The sequence below is a fragment of the Neomonachus schauinslandi genome, chromosome 7 (genome assembly GCF_002201575.2).
Source record: "Neomonachus schauinslandi chromosome 7, ASM220157v2, whole genome shotgun sequence".
Taxonomy (NCBI): Eukaryota; Metazoa; Chordata; class Mammalia; order Carnivora; family Phocidae; genus Neomonachus; species Neomonachus schauinslandi.
In genome coordinates, this window is record NC_058409.1 from 76,436,414 (window position 1) to 76,461,309 (window position 24,896).

The window sequence follows — 24,896 nt, forward strand, 5'->3', positions numbered from 1 at the left end:
AAAAAAATCAACTTCCCAACACACTTGCCATACTGATTAAAAGTCAATCATGAAAACTCATTGTCTTTTTGGTACTTCTCTGAGAAAGTAAATTTATAAACTCTTCTGGAGGTTTAGCACATTAAGCCTATGAATACCACTCTGAATTCTATGCTACAAAAGTTCTAAGAACTCTCCTTTAAAAAAGGAAATTTCATGAAATATTGTATACTGTATGTCTCTATTATACATACATGAAAATAGGAGGCACATCAGGATGTTAAGTGCTAAGAGAAACTCTGTTTATCTTTGAGAAACTCTGGGTTAAGTAAACTAACCTGACAAGTTTTGGGTTTTTGTTTTTGTTTTTCCCAAGCACTTCTTAATATACCATGGAAAAGGACCTCCCAGGGATCATGTCCGAGAAACATGGTAATAATTCAAACTTAAATGGTTATAATTCAGATTTAAACTGAAACAAGAATTTATTGGGTCACCTTCATCTAGGATTATGCTTCTTAAATTGGGGACCTCTGGGTAGATGTAGCTCTAGGCTAAACCTGACACATCTTTTTAGGAGTGTCAATAATATTTGCTAATAATTTTAAACAACATTTTACATTAAATGTGTTTTGGAATACAGAAATTTCAGAATATGTTTTAAGATAAAACAAGAAATTTTAATTGTGTCCAACTTCTTTGAACTTTGCATTCCTCTGGCACTGAAATGTTTGATCATGGATTTTGGACAACTAAGACCAAGACACTGAGAGAAGGCTAACTTGGGTGGGGACAAGAAAGGTGGGAATGGAAATAAATTTTTAGCACAAAACAACCTTTGGCAGAAGAGCTGCAGTTGACCTTCAATCAATGCTTACTTCCTGAACACCTAATGTGCAAAAGCAAGGGGCGCTGAGTTCCTTTCAGACAGGGGAGCAGGAATAAGAACAGAAAGAATATATTTAGATTTACTCTTCTGTTAATCTTAAAAAAGATCCCCCTCCTCAAACATACTTCTTGGATTACACTTCTTTCAATCAGCCCTGGATGGTCTCTTTACAAAATACTTTGAAAGTAAGACTCAAGTGACCAAAAAATATCTACATACCATCAAATTCTAACTAATCTTCAGCATTTCCTTCAGGATGCTCCATCTTAATGCCCACCTCTCCTCAATGTGTCCGTCACCTTAGTGTAACTTCCCGTTTCTTTCGCCCCCTGCATTAGGCAACACAGCAACAGCTTTTACCTTCTCCGTGCTTTCTTTCCTGGGAGCCATTCTCCCTCTACTCTACCTCTCACTCCTCCAAACCAGGTTTAGACCGCAAACTCCTAAGGGTATAAACGTGGACTTCACCAGTAACTCCCAAGAGACCCTAAAAGAGATCCTGGAACAAAACAGATACTGCACAACTCCTCTGCGTTTCAAAAGCCTCACCCTTCAACAACGCCTCGAGCCTTTGCTAACATTTACTGGGCTCCACCCGTACCTGCACACAACTCAAACTAAATATACTCACAAAACATGAATGCTGCTACCTAACCACAAGTTTCTCCTTTGAGAACTACCTTACCCTCACCTGCAAATTAATCCTTCCCTTCCAGAACAATGTAAAAAAAAAAAAAAAAAAACCTTTAGTAAGGAGCTTAGCAAAATATATGCTTCCGTAGCATAGAATTGGATACCCCCAGTGTAAACGGTCCCCAAAGGAAGGCTCCAGGAATTTCCACCTTCCTTTAAGGAATCGAAACGACTAACTGAGGTAGAACACAAAAGGAAAAAAAGGTGCGGGGGGGGGGGAGGGAGAAAAGCTCGTATGGCAAGTTTTAAAAGTTGCTACAACAAAGGAGAAGCTAAAATGCGGATGCCTGAGCCTGCTGACGTCTGTGGGAGCGCTTGCAAGTCCCCAGGCCGGGGCTGCCTCGCCGCGCGTCGACCATGCGCGCTCGGCGCGCGCCTGCCCTCTCCGCCCCACCAGCTCGGCGCGCCCCTCCGCGCCCTCGCTGGGCCACTGCCCTCTCTCGGGCGGGCGCTGACCATTACCTTGCGTGAGGGCCAAAAGGCAGTAGTAAAGCAGAAAGCCCTGGGGCGTGTTGCAGCGCTGGAGACTCCGCGGTTTTAAGTTCCCACACCCACAGGGTCCTTCCTCAAACTCGTTCAGCGGCTCTGGAACGGACAGCTCTTGGGAGACAGGGGGATCCGCCGAAGGCCGGGGTGGCTCCGGTGACTTCTGGGGCTTCTGAGGCTCCTGTGGCTGCGAATTCTGTGTCTGGGTATTGGTGGACAAGTCTGAGACCTCGACGTGAGAGGGCGATGCAAACAAACGGTGCGGGGTGTCTGGGCTGGAGGCGACGAAAGCCGGGTTCTCAATGCCTTTGCCGCCCTTCATGGTCAGGATGGGTTCTCCCAACTCCAGTGCGTTCGAGCTGCAGAAAAACCCGGTTCCCTTCTGGCTCCTCCCCCGCGCAGGTGGCAGCGCCCCCGTGCGGGAGGAGTTCCCGCCTCCGTGCCGTCGCTCCTGTAGGGCTAAAGCGCGGCGCCGCCGCCGCCGCCGCCGCCGCGCAGCCGCCGGGATCCTCCTCCTCGAGCTCGCCGCCGCCTAGAGCGCGGAGCGCGGACGCTGGGCCCGCTGGCGGTGTGATTGGCGCTCGGCCGCGCCTCACCTGCTGCCGCGGGGGTTTACTGGAATGCGGCGCGCGGGCGTGCGGCCCGGCCCGGATGCCGCAGGCTGACCCCGCGAAGCCCCTCAGCCCGCCGCGCTGCTTCCCAGAGCCCAGGGCCTGGGAACTAACCAGAGGTTGCGAGTCTGGTGGCCATAAAGCTCCCTCTGGGTGCTGACAGGAAAGCTGTAAACACAGTTGCATCAGGAGATCATTACAGAAAATATCCTGCCGGTTTTCTTCTTTTGCTGACTACCAAACCGGATTAGGTCTGGACTGCCAAGAGTCAAGCAGCCACAAATACAATACTTTGGATTTTGAACATCATGGTGAGACTTTTACCTGTCATAATCCCTAGAAACAGAAATCCCCACCGGCCTCCCCCCACATTACCACGGCCATTAACGTGGCAACATAACCACCTGTTTGGTTTGGCTACCCCAAAACTGAAGATACAGAAATTAGAAATCCTTAAAAGCCTATATATGATATTCTTTCTGCTGTATATTGCATAGCTAAGATCAATGATGCTGATATTCATGTAATAATTTCTACCTGTGAAATCAATTTAAAAACAGTATTATGCAGTAGTTACAATTCATTCTTTCATTCATTCATCAAAAAATGGTGGACAGGAAAAGGCCTCACTGAGTTTGAGCAAAGACCTGGAGGAGATAAGGGAGGGAGTCTCATGTGCAGAATAGAATGGCTGGGGTGAATGAAATGGTTGGAGAACAGTAGGAGTTGAAGGCAGGTGAAGGGGTGCAGATGGGGTGGGGAAGAAGTGACTGGGGCTAAACCTTGGAAGCCATTATAAGGACTCTGGCTTCCATTGTGAGTGAAATAGGAAGGTTTGGAACCAAGGAGTGACATGTCATGACACGATTAGGTTTTCAAAGGATCCATTCTCTTTGCCTTCTGAACATACACCAATGCATACTAAAATAATATATTTTAAACGAAGACATTTTTAAAACTGTATCAACATCTCAAGATGTTAATCTTTTCCTAAATTAAATGTGTCTTGCGATAAGGAGCATAATCTAAATCACACATATTTCCTTTTTTGCTGTGTAATAGGGCTATATACACAAAGCTGTTACATTTCCTAAGACTTCAGACTATTAAGGAAATTACTTCCTCAAATCTAATTATCGATTATTAAAAAAACTTCAAAACAATGTGTCTGGACTACCTTTAGCAAAGTTAATCGAGGTCTCAGATGTCTAGATACTATCTACACCTGTCTTATTTTGTTTTCAATACATTAGTACTATTATTCATTTATAAGGGTCCTTTGCTTAAAAGATTACTTCACTAAAAATTGGAGAGAGTTTCCAAGTTTTGCTGTCTTCATTTAACACCTGGCTGATAGCCTGTCCAAGAAGCTACTTCCAGATTCAGTGCTAATACCTCCTGAATAGCAATGATTTGGTAGTATATGATGATCATATCCAAGCATAGCCTTAATCCTAGAGAAGAGAATATGGTGATGGAAAAGTTACCCCTCATCCTAAAACAAGATGTGTTTATTTCTTCTAACTATAGTCACTAACCTCATTTAAAATGGTTTAGAGGAATGTTTTCAAATACTATTACTTCTTAATGAGATAAACTAGAATTCAGAAGAAAATACACAGTGCACGACACATGATAGCTACTATTTTGTGCAAATTTTATTTCAGTTATATCTGCTTTATTTACTGAGCTGAGGGATTGAGATCAAAAATACATATGTTTTACTTTGAACAGACATACATCCTGTTCCTTGTTCCCTGACAATCTAAACTGGCCAAAAACATGGTGAAAGAGTAGAAGTAGGAACTATCTTTTTTTTTAAATTTCTTCTATATATTCCATTATTAACCCTTACTAGAGCAGTAGCTATTATTATCTACATTTTACATATTAAAGAATCTATATCCTAGAGAGGACTAGTAACTCTCCTAAAGCCATATAGCTAATAAGTGGCTTGACAGACTTGAACTCAAAGTTCTCTCTGAATTGCTACAGCCTATCACTATTGGTTAGAATTTTTGCTAGCCATTCTAAGATATCAACGGTCATATGATTTGATGTTGATAAGGTTTGGAAGACTAATTCTGCTCTGAAGTGCAGATATTCAGATTTTGCAGATATCCAAATTAGGCTTGATATGGAATCCCCCTAGGCCTTCTATTGTAAAAAGTTTCCACAGAAATGGACTTAGAGTGATGTCTAAAGGTGTAAATGTACATATGATCATGATTTTGTCTATGAAATATGAAGTAATTTAAACAACCAGCAAATTTTGCTTTGATGAAATATGATTAAACACAGTCATGGATTAAGACTCTTTTGCACAAGCTTTGAATTAACAAATTCAAATTAAACTATCAGAATCAAAGTAGCATAATCATCATGCACTTAAATTGGTACTGTGTAAGGAGAAATCTCCACTCTCACAGTGCTAAAGAGTAGTACTTTTTTTAAAGATTGGTGAAAGCGCTGTTGCTTCATCTTAAATACATCTTGCTCTTACTGAAAGTGTTATCAACGCCACTTTCCTGTTCCCTTACATCATTTGTGCTGCAATGATGGAAGGAAGGGGGTTCAGGTTTGCAACAAAGACAGCAATGCAAAGCAAAACAAAAAAAATTTGTTAGAATTTTTTCTCTTATAATTCTGTGGAAAGTTGTCTTTTTTATTATTATTATGATATTTTTTAATTCTTTGGTCAATGTAGGGTAAATCTAGTGAGCATAGTCAAGATACACCATGTTAAATTTCAGAAGGTAATTAATAAATTGCTATTCTTTTAATGGATTTCAGTTGATATATTTTTAAAGGGTAGAGAATGGGATAAAGAATAGTATCCAAATTTTATAGTAAAGCTCCAACATTGTACACAGGAGCAGATGTCCCTGCCTATGGATCTTCCTCTTGAATGTGCAGTAGGTCTTTCCCTTCAGGAATTGGATGAACCAAGATAAAGTGGCTTAATGACAGAAGCTATCAAGATTATCCCACTAACTCCCCTTGGTCTGATTCCATGCTTAAAAGTAATCTTATTATATGTTGGCCTTCCATGTAGATATACCTATTGGATGGAAATATACGCCTATCTTGAGTACTTTATCATTTTTCTTTCTGTGTACTTTTAATAGTTTATTATTCCTTTCCAGTTGTATAGTGGATGTAAATCCTTTAGTAATATAACACTATGACACTCACAGAATTTTAAAATTACAGGATCTTGAGAGAGCCTGAATACGAAGATGGTCAAGTGCAGATATTGTTGTGGTAATTAAAAACACCACTATTAAGGACTTATTAATACCACTGGATCTTATATTTATTAAATAAAAGCAATGGCACAATCTAAGTGATCTTAGTATTGTTCATTTATCTTTTCTATTTTAAATCCTCTACAAATGTGTAATTAAAAATAAATTATATCGGGCGCCTGGGTGGCTCAGTTGGTTAAGCGACTGCCTTCAGCTCAGGTCATGATCCCAGGGTCCTGGGATCGAGTCCCGCATAGGGCTCCCTGCTCTGCGGGGAGCCTGCTTCTCCCTCTCCCACTCCCCCTGCTTGTGTTCCCTCTCTCGCTGTGTCTCTCTCTGTCAAATAAATAAATAAAATCTTTAAAAATAAATAAATAAATTATATCTAAGAAAAATGTAATGCTGAACTAGATTATTTTTAATACTTTTTGATTGCAGTTGCACAGAAAGATACATTTATGTTTAGAAGAAATTGCAGTTATATTTTTTTAGTAATACTAATCATAAATCATTAAAGACATATCTATGAACATGGATGATTATAATTTTTAAAAAAGAAAACATGTAAACATTTAATACTATAATCCCATAAGAAAGCTAACTCAGTAGGCAGTGAAAAATGCATACTAGCAGAAAATTTACTGTACCATATCAAATTAAGCATTTCACTGATAAGTAATTAATATTATAATTTACTCAAAATACTGTGAACTCTATAGAAGAGTATTTATTATACAAATATACATTAGGTATAGTGAAGATAGCATATTTGGATTTATACATATATATCAAGAAATGCTTTAAGCTAGAAGAAATTATTCTACAACAAATGAATAGTTAGGACAGTATTTCTAAAACATATTTCTTTTCTGCTCAAGATCTGATTTTGATGCCAGGAAACAGTCATCAATGTTATCATTTTGTAGAATATATGTAATCACAAGGTCATCATCATGACAAAACACCAGCTTTACTGAATAGAGAAACAGCCATGCTGCCACTCTTGATAGTCCAGTCATTCCTACAATTTAATCACTACCGTTTCTTAACAAAGTGGATGATGACGGTTATTAAAATTTAGATTTATAGAACTACAAGGGACATCAAGATGTCATTTGTTCCAACAACGTGTTTCTAGGCAGATTAATGTCAAATGCACCCAAAAGCTCAATGTAATTAGAAGCAGGAAATAGGCCAGTAACAGGGGGAATGATAGTGGTGAGTGAGGAATTGTCATATATTCTTTCATAGTAATCTTTTTACAGTTTATTGGAAGTTGGTAGAAGTCTAGTGTAAGGTTGAGTGAGCTATCAGGCTACTATTAATTAGTAAAATAATTTACTTGTATATACAAAGAGGAGCTTTAATGAACAGAACTCAAGTCAGTAGACATAAATAAAGCAAACCTTAAAAAACCCTTACATTTCTACTTTATAACTCGTGAAAGTTCTCAGAGCATATTCCTAAAGGACAAGGACGAAGATTTTATACTCTACAAAAGAGATAAGAAAAGAGAATTTCTTGATTATCAGATAAAATTCACAGAATCAAAGTGTCTTATTTGATTGAAGAGAAGATACGAAGTTCTCCACTACTTCAGCTTATCTGAGGAGAGGAAAATTTGCTAGACTAAAAAGAGAAAAGGATACCAAAAAAACTCTAAGAAGGTGAAACTTCTGAGGCAGTGGTGAAACAAAGGCAAACTTCTTAAAATAAATTTAAAAATGGGCACTAAAAGTACAGCCAAAGGAGGGACTTCCACTTCCAGACAAGATGGAATAATAGCAGAGACCAGACTTAACTTCTACTTGAAACACCTAAAAGAAAAAAAGAAGAAGAAGAAGAAGAAAATACATGAAGAAAAAAAAAGTTTCAAGACACTGGATTTCAGGTAATAAAATAGTAGTATTTAAGAGACGGGAAGTGAATGAGGTGAGTAATCTACTGCCTTGGGAGTTTTCAAGAGATGGTGTGGGAAGGGTGGGGCAGGACGTGAAATGCACGGAATCCAGCAGACTCTGAGTTGAGGAGACAAAACTGAAGGTCCAAGGACACCAAGATGGCTGGAATGTATAGAGCAGAATATGAGAGGGGAGAAAGCTGCTCAGAGTTGATGTGCAGAGGAGTCCCTCAAGTATTCAGCAGAGTACAGATGGCATGTTCATATGAAGAAACCACCCTAGACCACAGATAGATTCATATGAAGGGGTAGAGAGACAGTGGGCAATATTCAGAAAAGAAGGTAAAATAACAAAGTTTTCAGACATTAAAAACAAAAAAAAGAAAGAAAACTGAAATAATACCAGAACCCCTGCATGCATGTCAAAAGAAGTCCTTCAGTCAAATGGAAAATGACACCATGTGGAAATAATGATTTATACAAAGGAATAAAGAGCACCAGAAATGAGGAGATGTAGTTTAAGACTGATAAAGAAATGTATGTGATTTTTAAAATTATTTCTGTTTCTTTAAAAGATAAACTGCTTGAACAAAAATTTAAAAGTATTGTAGTATTCATAAGTTATGTAAAGGCAAAATATATGACAATAGTGAAAGGCCAGGTAAAGAGAAATGGAAAATAAATAAATAAATAAATAAATAAATAATAAATGTATATTATTGTAAATATTTTATATCTGAAATGATATCCTTGTATTATATGTGAAAGTGATATGTCAAAGGTAGAATATTATAATGACCTAAGCAACCTATGTCTATTAAAGAAATTGAATTTGTAGTTAAAAATGTTCCCACAACCTCAGGCTCAATGATTTCAGTAGTGAAGTCTACTGAGCCTATATAAGGGAGAACTAATACCAATTCTACACAAATTCTTTCACAAAATTAAAGATAAGGGAACACAGGTGCGCCTGGGTGGCTCAGCCAGTTAAGCGCCTGCCTTCAGTTCAGGTCATGATCGCAGGGTCCTGGGATCAAGCCCTGCGTCGGGCTCCCTGCTCAGCGGAGAGCCTGCTTCTCACTCTCCTTCTGCCGCTCCCCCTGCTTGTGCTCTCTCTCTCTCTCTGTCAAATAAATAAATAAAATCTTAAAAAAAAAAAAGATAAGGGAACACATTCTATGATGTGTTCCAACTCATTCTATGATGACATTATTCATCATTTATCTGAATTTCACCATAGCATCTATCAAAAGTTATCTTGTATTCTTGTGGATAAGATAAGTAAGTGTGCGATAAATGACAGCAGGATTAGTACAATTAGTACAGTTGAAGTAGTATGGTCTTTTCTGACTGAATGACTATGGCAAAACAGGGATTGAGTAACAGATTAATGTCAGCATAGAGTGTTTTAATAAAGCTGAGAACATGTAGTGGCATAAGCTATTAAAAATCCCATGAGCTTAAAGCAATACATAACACTTTCTAGCTCATGGAAGAATCAAAGTGGATTTCCTCTTCAGGAGGCTTTTCTGGAAAGTTTTCCTTCAAATAGTGAACTTGGATCCAAGTTCCTTCCACTTTCTAGTACTCTCAGAGTTCTCACTTGCAGCAAGTCAGTTGGGGAGAGACTGCAAATATTTATATTGCATGTTTCTGGCCAGCACTGAAATGTATCATATGACATTTCTGCCTACACCCCACTGACCAGAACTCAGGCCTGTGCTCTACCTGGATAAAAGGAGGGCTCAGTATGTGGCCGTGCTGTATGTCCAGGAGGAAAATGAAACAATTTGGTGAAAACTATCTGTCATAAATATTATGAATACTTCATATAACATCATCAAGTTCCACAAGCTAAACTGATGATCCATTATCCAATAAGATGACATAGATTTTTTAAAGTTCTATACATCATTTTTAAACTGTTAAGTAGGAAAGCTTAACATTAGCAAGTTAAAATATGGATCAAATTGTATATAAATTTAAGAGACACAGAATCCAGGTTAAGATTTTTTTTTCTCTACTTCCCAACATTCAGACTATCTTGAAATATTGTACTCAACCCTAATTGTTTTATCAAAAGAACAAATGACTAATGAGTGCAGGTCCAAGGATAATATAACTAAGATAGAAAGAAAAATTGAGATTTGTCACATGAACATTAGTTGAAATAACTATGAAAGTTGATCCTGAAGTAAAGATACAGGGTTAACAACAGAGTTGTCATAAAATATTTGAGTAGAGATACCATTTGAAACAGAGATCAGACTTATTCTTTATGGTTCTTGACATTAGCACAAGGACCTTGAAAGTAGAAGAAGAAAAATATGAGCTCAAAATAAAGGAAAATCTTTATAAATAATTAGAGCAGTGATTCTCAAAATGTCATCCAGGATCCCCAGGGGAAATCTGAAACCTTTCGAAAGGGTCTTCAAATTCACAATTATATTCAAAATGATACTAGGGTGTTATTTGCCTTTTAGATTCTCATTTTCTCATGAGCCTACAGTGATGTTTTCCGGAGGCCACTTGACATGTCATATCACAAAAAGAAGACATAAGAACCTCTTACTAAGCCAGACATAAAAGAGATTTGACAAAAGGTAAAACCATTCCATTCTTTTCACCATAATTTTTGAATTTTGAATTTTGAATTTACCTTAGGATGTTTGCCTTTACTCTTGACTTTTTTTTACTTTTTTGATAAGGAAATATAGGTGTAAGTTTCTGAACCATGGACATTATAAAAGAATGTATAAATGATTCCAAAGCTTTGATACCATCTATCATGCTTGAATATTATGACATATACATTATAGTAACCAATTAATGTTTATGCTTACAGTATTTTCATGTTTATAGCATATCATACTTATTGACTTATTATACTTCGGTAAGTCTCATGTGGCATTTGTTCAATATACCTTTTATATTCAGGTACATTATTTGGGAAAGCAGCTTTATTGAAGTATGATTGACAAACAAAATTTGTATGTGTTTATGGTATACAATATGATATTTTGATATATGTATACATGGTGAAATAATTACCACAGTCAAGTAATTAACATATCTATCACCTTTCACATAGTTATCTGTGTGGGGTGTGTGTGTGTGTGTGTGTGTGTATGAGGAAAACACTTGAGATCTACTCTCTTAGCAAATTTCTAGTATACATTATTATTAACTATAGTCATTGTGCTGTATATAATAGATCTCCAGAACTTTCTCATCTTACAACTGAAAGTGTATACTTTTTGACTAATATCTCTCTTCCCTCCCCACCTCCCAGGTCCTGGTAATGTCCAGTCTATTCTCTGTTCCATGAATTCAAGTGTTCGTTTATTTGTTTTGTTTTTCGATTCCACATACAAGTGAGGTCATGAGATAGTTGTCTTTCTGTGTCTGGCTTATAATTATTGAATCTTAAAAATATTTATGTTAATATATAATGGGTTTATAATAGCTATTTAAAATGAATCATTAAAATGGTTCCTTTTAATTTCTAATATGATAAACATCAATAGATATATCCCACATAAACAAAAGCTCTTTGCAATTTAAATAAGTGCTAAATATATAAATGGGTCTTGAGACAAAATAGTTTAAGACCTGTAGAATTAGAGCTTTACAAAATGGGATAAACTAAAGTAGATTGAAGCCACTGAAACCCATTCCAAATCTGAAATACAATGAGGTTAAAAATCTGTAATCATCCGTTAATTTAATAAAATACTGACACAAACATAAACTTGTTAAAATTTGTTTCATCAAACATCTATTTAGTGTCAGAACTAAGAATTCCGTTGTCTTCTCACTAGACTACTTTTATTCCTTCCCCTGATCCTATTCCCATAGTTTAGCAATTATGTTTACCTCCAAGCTTTGGCCAAGCAAATAAATGGACCGTGTTGTATTTTAACTGGAACCTTTCATGAGTTCACTGCCTAAGATGTTTCTTGGTTGTAACTATCTTCCTTTCTTAGTACTCCTTGACTGAATAGACAAAAGATTTCTCAGGCTTCTGATATACTGTTTACCTAGACTCTTGTTTTCTTTATGTGTCTAAGGCATTCAAAGTACACGTTAGCAAAGGAAGATTCAGTTCTAGAATGTGGGTGGAAAGTAAGAAAACAAGAATGAAGCCACACGAGGATACTACCTGCTTTTGAGGTTATTCATGAAGTGGAATGAGTTATAAAACAGTAAGTCATACACAATTGTACACTAACAAATGCTTTCCCAAATAATGTACATATGTACAACTTACCGAAGTATAATAAATCAATAAGTATATGCTATAAACATGAAAATACTGTAAGCATAAACATTAATTGGTTACTATAATGTATATGTCATAATATTCAAGCATGATAGATGGTATCAAAGCTTTGGAATCATTTATACATTCTTTTATAATGTCCATGGTTCAGAAACTTACACCTATATTTCCTTATCAAAAAAGGAAAAAAAAGGGCGCCTGGGTGGCTCAGTCGGTTAAGCGTCTGCCTTTGGCTCAGGTCATGATCCCAGGGTCCTGGGATCGAGTCCCGCATCGGGCTCCCTGCTCAGCGGGGAGTCTGCTTCTCCCTCTGCCCCTCCCCCCTCTCATGCTCTCTCTCTCATTCTCTCTCTCAAATAAATAAAAAATCTTTAAAAAAAAAAAAAAAAAGGAAAAAAAAGTCAAGAGTAAAGGCAAACATCCTAAGGTAAAATTCAACCAGTAAAATAAAATTGCTCATGGGATACTTGGAATGACACAAGACAATAGAGGATGATCTGGAAAATAGTTTCCCATCCGCCAATAGGTGCCAATCTGTCACTGTCCTAAACATAAACACTACAGATAATCTTAATAGTCCCTCCAACATTTTTGTAGTTATTATCTAAATATTTAAAGATAAAGGAACCTAATTATTATGATTTCTGGTTCTTATGTAATAGGTATAGAAACGTTGTCTTTCTTTGAATCCTAGAAAAGTAAAGGGCAGTATACCATTTTAGATGTTTGGAATAGATTTGATCAGAATAATACAAAGCGGGCATTGTCATATAATTTTCACCTCACATGAAGGGTATATAGAACTCCCTTGCACTATTCTTGTAAGCTTTCTATATAATTTTGCAATGAGACTAGAATTTATAAAAATAAGATCTGTTATTACCTTTCATAAAGCTCTCCAATGCTTTCCATCATACTTAGAGTAAAATACTGTTCTTCCCACGGCCTACAAGGCTCTATATATTTTAGCCCCTGCCTACCTCTAACATTAATTCATAACACTTTACCCCTTGCTAAATATGATTTAGTCATAAGGTTCTCCTATTTCCTTCACATAACAAACTCTTCTCCATCTCATGGCCCTTGAACTGGCTAGTCTCTCTGCTTAGGATGTTACTTTCCAGGATCTTGTAACGCTGATGTTTTCACAGCATTCAATCTCAGCATAAATGTCATCTCAGGAAGGCTTTTTCTGTTTGATTGAAATACTCATCATACATGCACACAAACACACATTCTGTAACACCTTGTCCTGATTACTTTCCTTATATCATGTATCACAATTCACAAATATTTCCCTTAACCTGTTTATTATTATCCTCCTAAACCAGAGGAGTTTTGTATTTCCATTTCATACTAAGGCGTCCACAAACATTTGTTGAATGAATCAATTTGAAAGAAAGCCACAAAATAGTTATCATTGTAATAATCATCATAATAGCTACCTTTCATCTTGACAGCAACATGTTAAGTCATTTATGTGCATTATTGTATCCTTACCTTACCTACTACATCTTTGCCTCACCTACCACCATATCCCTACATTTCCTTTCATAGTATGAACGTGCAGCTTCTTCCATGGCACTCAATGAACTCTATCTTCTGGAATTTATGCCATCATGTCATCTCTTTCCCTTGTGTGTACTGGATAGAACTAATGATAGAACTTGTCTCCAACAAACAAGATATACCAAAAGTGGTGGGGGTGAGATGATAAAAAAGGAACTTTGCTGTGCTCGCTTCGGCAGCACATACACTAAAAAAAAGGAACTTTGCTGGAGTGAAACCTGCTGTATACGAACTTAACCAAATTATCATGGTTAACAATACTGGCAATACATGACCTCATGTATCCATGATATGATGCAATGGAAAGGGCAAATCACTTCTGTGTTATCTTTTCCATACTGCAAAACTTCAGCGTAATCACGAAAAAATATCATGCAAACCCAAATTTAGGGGCATTCTACAGAAAACCACCAGTTCTTCTAAAAAATGTCAAGATCATGAAATGTAAGGAAAGAATGATCACAGATCAAGGAGACTAAGGAGTCATGACTAAGCACAATGTGACATCCCGGATTGGGTCCTAAAACAGAACACGTGTGGAAAAACTGGTGACATCTGAATAGTTATAGTTTAACTTTTTAAAAAAGGGATGAGATGTGGGATGCCTGGGTAGCTCAGTTGGTTAAGCATCAGACTCTTGGTTTCAGTTCAGGTCATGATCTCAGGGTCATGAGAGTGTGGGCTCCACACTCAGCAGGGAGTCTGCTTGAGATTCTCTCCCTCTCCCTCTAGCCCTCATCCTGCTCATGCTTTTTCTTGCTCTCTCTCCAAAATAAATAAATAAATAAAATCTTTAAAATAAAAAAAAATGATGTCACCTTTCAGCCAGAAACTGCCATCTTCCTGTAATTCTCCAAAATGACCAACACAAAGGGAAAGAGAAGAGGTACCCATCGTATGTTCTCTAGGCCTTTTAGAAAACATTTAGTTGTTCCTTTGGCCACACACATATGAATCTACAAGAAAGGTGATATTGTGGACCTCATGGGAATGGGCACTGTTCAAAAAGGAACAACCCACAAATGCTACCATGGCAAAACTCTACAACGTTACCCAGCATGCTATTGGCATTGCTGTAAACAAGTTAAAGGCAAGATTCTTGCCAAGAGAATTAATATGCATATCGAGCATATTAAGCACTTAAAGAGACAAGATAGCTTTCAGAAGTACGTGAAGGAAAGTGATCAGAAAAAGAAGGAAACCAAAGAGAAAGGTATTTGGGTTCAACGAAAGTGACAGCCTGCTGCACCCAGAGTTGCACACTTGGTGAGAACCAATGGAAAGGAGCCTGAGCAGCTAGAGCCCATTTCCTATGAATTCATGGCATAATAAGTGTAAGAAAATAAAGGATCTCATGACTATAAAAAAAAAAAAATGATGTGATGTCAGTTCTGAGACCAGGCTATAGAAGGCTATTTTGTGTGCACTTACTCTGTGGCTCTTCTGGCTTGCTGCTCTGATGAAGCAAGGTCTATGATGTGAGCCCACATGGACAGGCCCACAGGACAAGGAACTGAGAGTTGCCTCTGGTCAAAAGCTAGTGAGTCACTGAGTCCATTGGTCCAACATACCTTGAAAAACTGAATCCTACCAACAACTGTAATGATGGGTAGGTGATGCCACTCAACAGCTGAGAGGGGAGTCTGGGTCACAGAGCTCCAAACGGCAGCAGCAGCTCAGGATGTTTTATAGCTACAGGGTTTATTTTATCTATGGCTAGCAGAGGCTGGGCACAGTTTTCCATGATACGCAAAGCAAGCCAGCTCAAAATGGATAAAAATCTGTTTATTTGAGCTATGCTAAAAATATTGGATGTGTAAAAATTTTGGTTTGGCACCAATGATCTTTGGTCTAATAAGCCCCAGAACTCTGTGAAGAAATAAAGAACCTAGGGCCCACCTTTGGTTAATTTAATAACAGATTCACACTAAAGTTCTTCTATAATTGGCTGGATAAAATGGCAACAACTTGCCATTAAAAACTTCTAGGCTAATACTACATCAAAAACTAATGATGTAATGTATGGTGATTAACATAACATAAAAAAAAACTTCTAGGCTAAGATAAAATCATAACTTTTAGTTCTTATAGAACTCTCAACTGCTAAAGGAATATTTGTTCAGGCATATGAGAGGCTCAAAGCTCTTTGAGAAATGTTGACTCCCTGCCAGGCATTACTATAGACTCTGCCCCAGCCACTTTCATGAAAAGGTGGAATTACCTCTAAGTAAAAAAAAAAAAAAAAAAGTATTTAATGTGAATAACTGCATCTTATTCTGCTACTGACCATTGTTCATAAAGAAGGTATGGCTTTTTTCAATAAGATACACAGTCTTCCTTTTAGTCACTAGCCAGAGAGCACAATTTGGAATTGGAAATCTTTTGTGCTAAAAGTGTAGGTAGGATGTAACAGTCTAAGGGAACGTTAGCCATGAAGTCTTCTAAATTTTTCTAAACTCTATCTTTAAGCCAGAATTCTAGAAATGAGAGAAACTTAGTCCCTGATCTTTACTAAGCTATAACTTGATATCTGTATTTTTTTAAGATAAACTATGTCATAGTGCAGCAACAAATTACCACTCTAATTGTGGTGGCTCAACATAATAAAGCATTTTTGTCTAGCTTCACTACATGTTCAACAAGTATTTGAGAGTGTCTGCTTTGCTATACATATACAGACTCTGGCCCAGGGTGATTGAGGACTTACCACCTTGTAGTTGTACCGTCTGAACCATACAAACAGAAGAAAAGAACCTGATCTGAAAGAGACCCATTTCACTTCTGCTCAGATTTCACTGGCCAAATGAGTAACATCTAACTTCAAGGAGACTGGAAAATGTGAGGGTAGGAAATAGAATATTTGATGATTATCATCTCTATGACAGTGCCATTCCTGTAAGCTTTTAAGGGCTAATATGATGGGTGTTATTTATTTCCTATAGCTGCTTTAACAAATTACCACAAACTAGTGACTTTAAAACAACAAAAATTTATTATAATATGAAAGTCAGAAGTCCAAAAGGGGCCTTGATGGATTATAATCAAACTGTTGGCATTTCTTGTCTCATAGCCCCCCTTCCTTCTCTCTTCAAAGCAAGAAATGGGCAGTTGAGTATTTTTCACATCACATCATTCTGACACTGACTCTCCTGCTTCCCTCTTCCATATTTCAGGATTCCTGTGATAACATTTAACCTAGAAAATCCAGGATAATCTCTCTATTTTAAAGTCACCTGATTAGAACCTTAATTCCATCTCCAACCTCCAGAGATCAGGAGATAGATGTTTTTGAGGTGCCATCATTTTGCCTACCACAATAGGATATGAAAAACATTTGTGCAGCTTTGACATACCTGCTATAAAGATAATGCTTACTATGTCATGCAATGGCTTTTATATAAAATTCACATTTAAAAACTTTAAGAACTAATAAGCCTCCTTTTATTAGTTCATGGGAATGAAGTAACAATCTGTTTTCCTTTTGGTCTTAGAGACAAGGAAGAAGAAAAGTGAATTCAGTAATACATTTCCATACACATATCAGTTTCCAGAACAAGAAAATCCTGTTTTCCTAGGTAGTCCTATAACTTATTTCTCCTTAAAAAAAAAAAATGCTCCCTGCTGCCTTCAATGCTTTTAGAAGCAAAAAATATTAAACATCCTATTAAGCAAAAAATAATAATGTCAGCATTGTTGAGTTGAAAAATATAGGCTATAGAATACAAATTGAAAAAAATAAATATTAAACATTATTCTGCATAATAAACATTTTCTTATTTACAAACATAGAGAGAGCAAGGCATATATATACTTGGAAGAAAGAAAATTTAGAGGAATAAAACAAAATCCCTTCCCTTAAGGAGCACAACATTTATTTAGAATGGCAAAATCATACACATGAAGGCATAACTAGCTACATGTAGCATGATATAAGCAGAATGGTGTCTTATAAATACTACGAGTTATAGCAGGAAGAAAAGAAGGGAAAAAATGAGTAATTATATGGGAAAAAATCATCTGATTAAGTCAGAGTAAATTTTTTATAATAAATTTTATTTTTTAGGGCTGTGTTTAGGTTTATAGCAAAAATGAGAGGAGGCACAGAGATTTTCCATATAAACCCTAACCCCTGTCCTACACATGCATAGCCTCCTCCATTATCAACATCCTTCAACAGAGGAGTACATTTGTTACAATTGATGAAACTACACCGACAAATTTTTATCACTCAAAGACCGTAATTTACTTTAGGTTTACTCTTGATGTACATTTCATGGGTTTGGACAAATTTCTAATGATATGTATCCACCATTATAATATCATACAGAGTAGTTTCACTGCCCTAAGAATTATCTGTGCTCTGCCTATACACACCTCCCTCCCCCTTAATCTCTGGCAACTATTCACCTTTTTACTGTTTCCACAGCTTTGCCTTTTCTGAAATGTCATATAGTTGGAATCATATGGTTTGTAGCCTTTTCAGATTGGCTTATTTCACTTAACTAATATACATTTAATTTCCTCCATATCTTTTCATGGTATGATAGCTCTTTTTTTTTTCTTTTAGCACTGAATGTACCAATTTATTTATCCATTACCTACTGCCTAGATGTACCAGTTTATTTATCCATTGCCTACTGAAAGACAGCATGTTTGCTTCCAAGTTTTAGTAACTATGAATAATCTGTAAACCTCCATGTATAGGTTTTTGTGTGGATATAAAATTTCAGCTTCTTTGAGTAAATGTCAGTAAGTGTAATTGCTGAATCTCATGATAAGAGTATGATTACTCTTCTAAGAAACTGCCAAACTATCTTTCAACGTGGCTGTACAATTTGGAATTCCCACCAGTAATGAATGAGAATTCCTCTTGCTCCACATTCTCACCAGGATTTGGTGTTGTCAGTACTCCAAATGTTGGCCATTCTAATAGATGTGTAATGGTATCTCATTTTAATTTGCATTTTCCTGATGACAAATGATGTGGAACCTCTTTTTGTATGCTTATTTGCCATCTGTATATCTTCTTTGGTAAGATACCTGTTCAGGTCTTTGGCTCATTTTTTAAATCAGCTTTGTGTTCCCCTATTGTTGAGTTTTAAGAGTTCTTTTATGTTTTGAATATCAGTCCTTTAAGAGTCCTTTTGCAAATATTTTCTTCCACTCTGTGGTTCATCTTCTCATTGCCTTTTGCAGAGCAGAAGTTTTTAATTTTAAATAAATCCAGTTTATCACTTATTTCTTTCATGGATTGTACCTTTGATATTTAATCTAAAAAGTCATCAATATACTCAAGATTATGTAGTTTTCTCCTATGCTATCCTCAATGAGTTTTATAGTTTTGCATTTTACATTTAGGTCTGTGATTCATTTAAAGTTAATTTTTGTGAAAGGTATAAAGTCTCTGTCTAGATTAATTTCTTTGCCTGAGGATGTCCAGTTGTTCCAGTACCATTAATTGAAGAGATTATCTTTGCTCCATTATATTACATTTGCGCCTTTGTCAAAAATAAATTGAATATATTTACATAGATCTATTTCTAGGCTATCACGTTCCATTGATCTACTTGTCTTTTACCAGTACCATGCTATCTTGATTACTATAGCTTTATATTTTCTTGAAATCAGATAGCTTCAGTCCTCCAACATTTTCCCCTTCAATATTTTGTTGCCTAGTCTAAGTCTTTTGTTCTCCATATAAACTTTAGAGTCAGTCTGCCATATATATAAAATAATTTGTTGGAATTATATTGAATCTAAGGATTAATTTGGGAAGAACTGACATCTTGATAATATTGAGGCTCTCTATCAATGAACATGGAATATCTCTCAATTTATTTAGTTCTTCTTTAATTTCTTTCATCATAGTTTTGCAGTTTTCCTCATTATACATAACTTGATAGCTTTATACCATAGAATTTCTTTTTTTTTCTCTTGGCAATGTAAATGGTATTGTGTTTTTAATTTCAAATTCCACTTATTCATTGTTGGTATATAGAAAAGTGATAGATTTTGCAATTTAATTATGTATTCTGTAACCTTGCTATAATTGCTTATTAGTTTCAGGAGTTTGTCAATTCTTTTGGATTGTCTACATAAATGAGTACATCATCTGTGAATAAAGACAATTCTATTTCTTCTTTCTCAATCTGTATACCTTTTATTTCCTTTTCTTGTCTTATTATATTAGCTAGAACTTCCAGTATAATGTTGAAAAGCGGTGGTGAGGCTTTCCAATTAGAGAAAAAAATATATCCCTAATTGGCATTGTTGTTGTTATAGCCACCATTCTCTGACTCTTTCATTTCATGATCATATACATCCTATGTTCTCTGTAGTGAAATTCCACTCATAAAAAATGAGCTCCAGGGTTTACTTCCAGCTAGACCAGAAATTTTCAGTTAGTTCATAGAACAGCCTATATATATTTAGTAGTTGTCCTAAATCAGACTCCAAATTCACTGTTCCCAAATTCTTGTTTGAGACTGATAATCCCAAGAATATCCATTAAAAGACTACAAAAGGTTTTAGGAACTGTTTAATAAACTATGGACCATAGTTCTCTCACCTATGCTTTGCCAGTTCAAACTCTCATCTAACTTTCTTGATTCAAATCCCTGGGATAAAATTAGTCATTAATTGTCTTGAATATAAAACCTGAAACCATAGGGAAAAAGCTCTTTGACATTGATCTTAGCAATGGTTTTATGGATATGACACCAAAAGCATAAGCAACAAGAGTAAAATAAACAAATGCAACTACATCAAACTAAAAAGCTCTGCACAGCAGAAGAAGTAATCAACAAAACGAAAAGGCCACTGACAAATGAACAAAAATATTTGCAAACCATATATCTGATAAGAGAATATGCAAAATATCTAAGAAACTCATACAACTTAAATGCAAAAAAAAAAAAATCTGATTTTAAAATGGGCAAGAGACCTAAATAGGCATTTTTCCAAAGAAGATATTTAAATGACCAACAAGTACATGAAAAGATGCTCAACATTACTAACCATCAGGAAATGCAAATCAAAACCACAGTGAGTTTTCTCAAACCTGTTAGAATAGCTATTGTAGGAGAGACAAGAATAAGAGGATGTAGAGAACACTTATGCACTGTTGGTAGGAATGTAAATTGGTGTAGCTATTATGGAAAATACTATGGAGGTTCCTCAAGAAATTAAAAATAGAACTACTTTATGATCTAGCAATCCCACTTCTGGGTGTATATCCAGAGGAAATTAAATCACTACAGATCTTCCTCGATTTACAATGAGATTAACTCCAAATAAACCCATTATAAGTTGAAAATATAATAAGTCAAAAATACATTTACTACACCTAGCTTACCAAACATTATAGCTTAGTCTAGCCTACCTTAAATGTGCTTAAAACACTTACATTAGTTCCATTAGAACTACATTTGGGCAAAATTATCTAACATGAAGTCTATTTTATAATAATGTGCTGAAAGCTCATGAAACTTATTGAATAATGTACTGAAAGTAAAAAACAGAATAGCTATCAGTGTATGTGTTATTTAACCTCATGACTGCATGGCTTACTGGGAGCTGCAGCTCACTGCCCCAGCCCAGCAGCATAAGAGAGCATCGTACCACATATCTCTAGTCAGAAAAGATCAAAATTTGAAGTGTATTTTTTTTTATTTTTTATAGTTTCAAGTTTTTATTTAAATTCCAGTTAGTTAACATACAGTGTAATATTAGTATTAGGAGTAGAATTTAGTGATTCTGCATAATGAAGGAAACAATCAACATAACTAAAAGGCAACCTTCAGAATGGAAGAAGATACTTGCAAATGACATTTCTGATAAAGGGTTAGTACCCAAAATCTTTGAAGTATTTTTTTTATTGAATGTGTATTACTTTTGCACCATTGTAAAGTAGAAAAGTTGTTAAGTCAAACCATTGTAAGTCAGAAACTGTATATCCAAGAGATATCTGCATTTCCATGCTTATTGCATCATTATTTACAATAGCCAAGATATGAAAACAAAGTATTCACCAATGGAAGAAAAAACAAAGAAAATGTGATATATATGTAATACTATTTTATATATTTATATGCATATATATTAACTCATACATATTTTTATATATAAGGGAATTTTAATTTACCCACAAAAATGAAGGAAATTCTGTCATTTGTGAAAACATGGATGAATTTTGATGGGAATATGCTAAGTGAAAAAAGTCAGAGAAAGACCAGTACTGTATATTCTCACATGTGGACTCTAAAATAGTAAAACTCAGAAACGCAGAGATTTTTTACCTACTTTAAAATGATAAAATATGTTTAAATATGTTTAAAGAATGCATTAAGGAGGGCACGTGTTGTGATGAGCACTGGGTGTTATATGCAACTAATGAATTGTTGAACACTACATCAAAAATGATGTACTATATATTGGCTAATTGAACATAATAATAAAAAAAAAGAATGCTAATCCTTTATTCACACCTATTTATCTTCCTCCTTCTCCCTGAGCTAAAAAAGGTTCCTCCTTCTCCCTGAGCTAAAAAAGAACTATTTTTCCTAAATAATACTGGCAATCCCTGGGTCTAGACTTGCCTACACAAAGCAAAATTACATATTAAAAATAGTATATGACAATAATCACTTTAGATAACTCATCACCATATATCTCTGATAAAAAGATGAATTAACTTATAATACTTTATAGTAAGTGAAAACCAGAAACTGTATCTCTTATTGATTTTTATTATCCTTAATTGCCTTGGTTCATATTACATGACTAAATTAAACAGTAGTTTCATTTGTCAGCTCATGACACAAAAGTTCAATTTATATACACTCTTTAGAAATATTTTGCATAAATTGAGATAAATATGCCCATTATAACCTAGTTAAAAGATTATGTGTTTGTTCTAATACAATCCTAAATGTTTACTGCTGAAAAAAGATTACATTTTTTACATACTTTAAGTTGATAAAATATGTTTAAGGAAATGCTAACTTGCCCTTTTGTTGTCTCCAGGCTCAATAAGAGTAAGGCCGATGTACCTTTGTATTTTGGAAACAAACTCTCATGTAAGGTTTTTTTTTTTCTTTTTTGTCAATAGTGAAGTAGTTTTAGAGTCAGAGGTTTTACAGTTTTTATTATTTTTATGATTCTCCTGAAATCATTTAACATGGAGCTTTTCTCTTGTAAAATTTCTTTGTGAAGTCCATGACTGGTGGCAAATCTTTCCCACCACCTACGTGGTTTCCTAAGTGTCATGCATAGCCATTTAAACAAATTAATGTCCTTTAAAATCTTTCTTCCTAGTCAAACAACAACATTGAAATAAAAAAAAAAAGTCATAGAGGAAATTAAAAAAAAACAAAGCCATGGGATTAGTGCATTTTTATTCTAAAGATAATAAAGTTAATGCAGTGTTGTTGTTTGAATTTTATGTTGTAATGGGAAAGAATAGCTCCCTGGATGGATGAGAGTGAAAAACTTTCATTCAAGAAGTGAGAAGACCTATCTAGTTGGAAGTTTCATAAGATTCCTTAAATAAATCTAATCAAGAAAAAATATATACATATATAAGGTGTATTAGATTCCTAAAGCTGTCATAACAAAGTACCACAAACTGGGTAGCTAAAACAACATAATTTGATTCTCTCACAGTTCTAGAGACTAGAAGTTCAAAATCAAGTTATCAGTAAGGCCATGCTCCCTCTGGAGGCTCTAGGGAAGAAGTCTTCCTATCTTCTCCCTCCTTACACTTCTTGGTGTTCCTTGGCTTTTGGATGTATCACTCCAATCTCTGCCTTATTCTTCATACAGTGTTCTCCCCTGTGTGTTCTGTATCCAAATCTCTCTCTTCTTAAATGGATGCCAGTCATTGAATTAGGGTCCACCCTAATCCACTACAACTTCATCTTAACTGGATTACATCTTCAAAGATCCTATCTCCCAGGGTGCTTAGCTGGTTCAGTCAGAAGAGCATGTGACTCTTGATCTCAGGGTCATGAGTTTGAGCCCCACGTTGGTTGTAGAGATTACTTAAAATAAATGAAACTTCAAAAAAAAAAAAAAAGAATTAAGAAAAAGATCCTCTTTCCCAAGAAGGTCCAATTTACAGGTACTCAAGATTAGGACTCAAAAAATATCTTTTGTGGGGACACAATTCAACCTACAATTGAACAAACTTTGCTGAAATAGGCTTTTAAATAGCAAGTGAGGGAGGCTTGAGCAATTTGGGAAGTGACTTTGAAAAGACGTCCTTAAGATCTTAATTGTGAATTCTCAAAGTCTCACAGAAGATTTTATACTTGTATTCAGCAATCGATCTTCTGATAATCTCAATAAAGAACAAATACGTTGGTGCCAATGGCATTAAAGATAAAGTCACCAGCCATTTATTCATCCAACTAAAATTTTTTGAACATTCATTACATAAAAAAGAGAACAGGAGTAATGAACAACACAATACTTCCTTTCATAGTCTCCTTATCTAGAAAAGAGCCAGGCAGTTAAACAATTACAACTCATTGCATAACATGATCAGATTGACATTTTAAAAAGATTCCTTTCACAACATTGAAAGGAGTGGTTTGGAAGAAGAAAAAAGCCAAGAGACCAGTTATAGAGGTATCATGCTGTTTATGTAATAGAACATAGGTTGCAAAAGTTAGATCATGAGGAAATGACTGTAAGGAGAGGAGACACATTCAGAAGATTTCATGGGCTCAAATTCCAGCCACCAAACCTACAAAATTACCTGCAGTTGCACCCATCCCTTCCTTTGTGATCTCTGTTGCAAAAGAAGAGGTCCTCTCTCTTTAATAAAGCTAATACTTCTTCCGGTGCTTTGGAACCCATCCTATCCCCTTCTTGGTAATCTTGCGCTATTATATTCTTGTTCTTAGACCCCAATCTCTTCCTACTTGCTTATTAGCTTTGAACATGCTCAAACCAGCCATCACAACACATAGCAACAATTACTTCATCTGCCACCCTCAACAAACCTCGGCACTGCAGCCAACTACAGACTTACATCTTCTATTCACAGCTATACTTTTTTTCACAGTTATAGATCTTGTTTACATATGATGTGTCCAATTGCTCGTCTCCAACACATTTCTTGATCTATTGCCACTGGCTTCTGTTCTTACAATTCTCTGAAATTTCTCTCATTCTAGTTTCCAACAAACTCTTTGTTACTAAATCCAGCAAACATTATCATTACTTCCCTTGAACT

The 24,896-nt window shown here is 35.8% G+C and overlaps 1 protein-coding gene across 1 annotated transcript in view; it reads right to left on the bottom strand.

Annotated features, from left to right (window-relative positions):
- The window catches only part of SLCO4C1 (solute carrier organic anion transporter family member 4C1), a 64,327-nt gene extending 61,958 nt beyond the window's left edge, over positions 1-2,369 (bottom strand). Inside the window, exon 1 of the mRNA XM_021699139.1 lies at positions 2,024-2,369. Coding sequence (XP_021554814.1) covers positions 2,024-2,369 — 346 coding nt within the window. The remainder of the gene's footprint in view (positions 1-2,023) is intronic.
- Between the last annotated feature and the right edge of the window lie 22,527 nt (positions 2,370-24,896).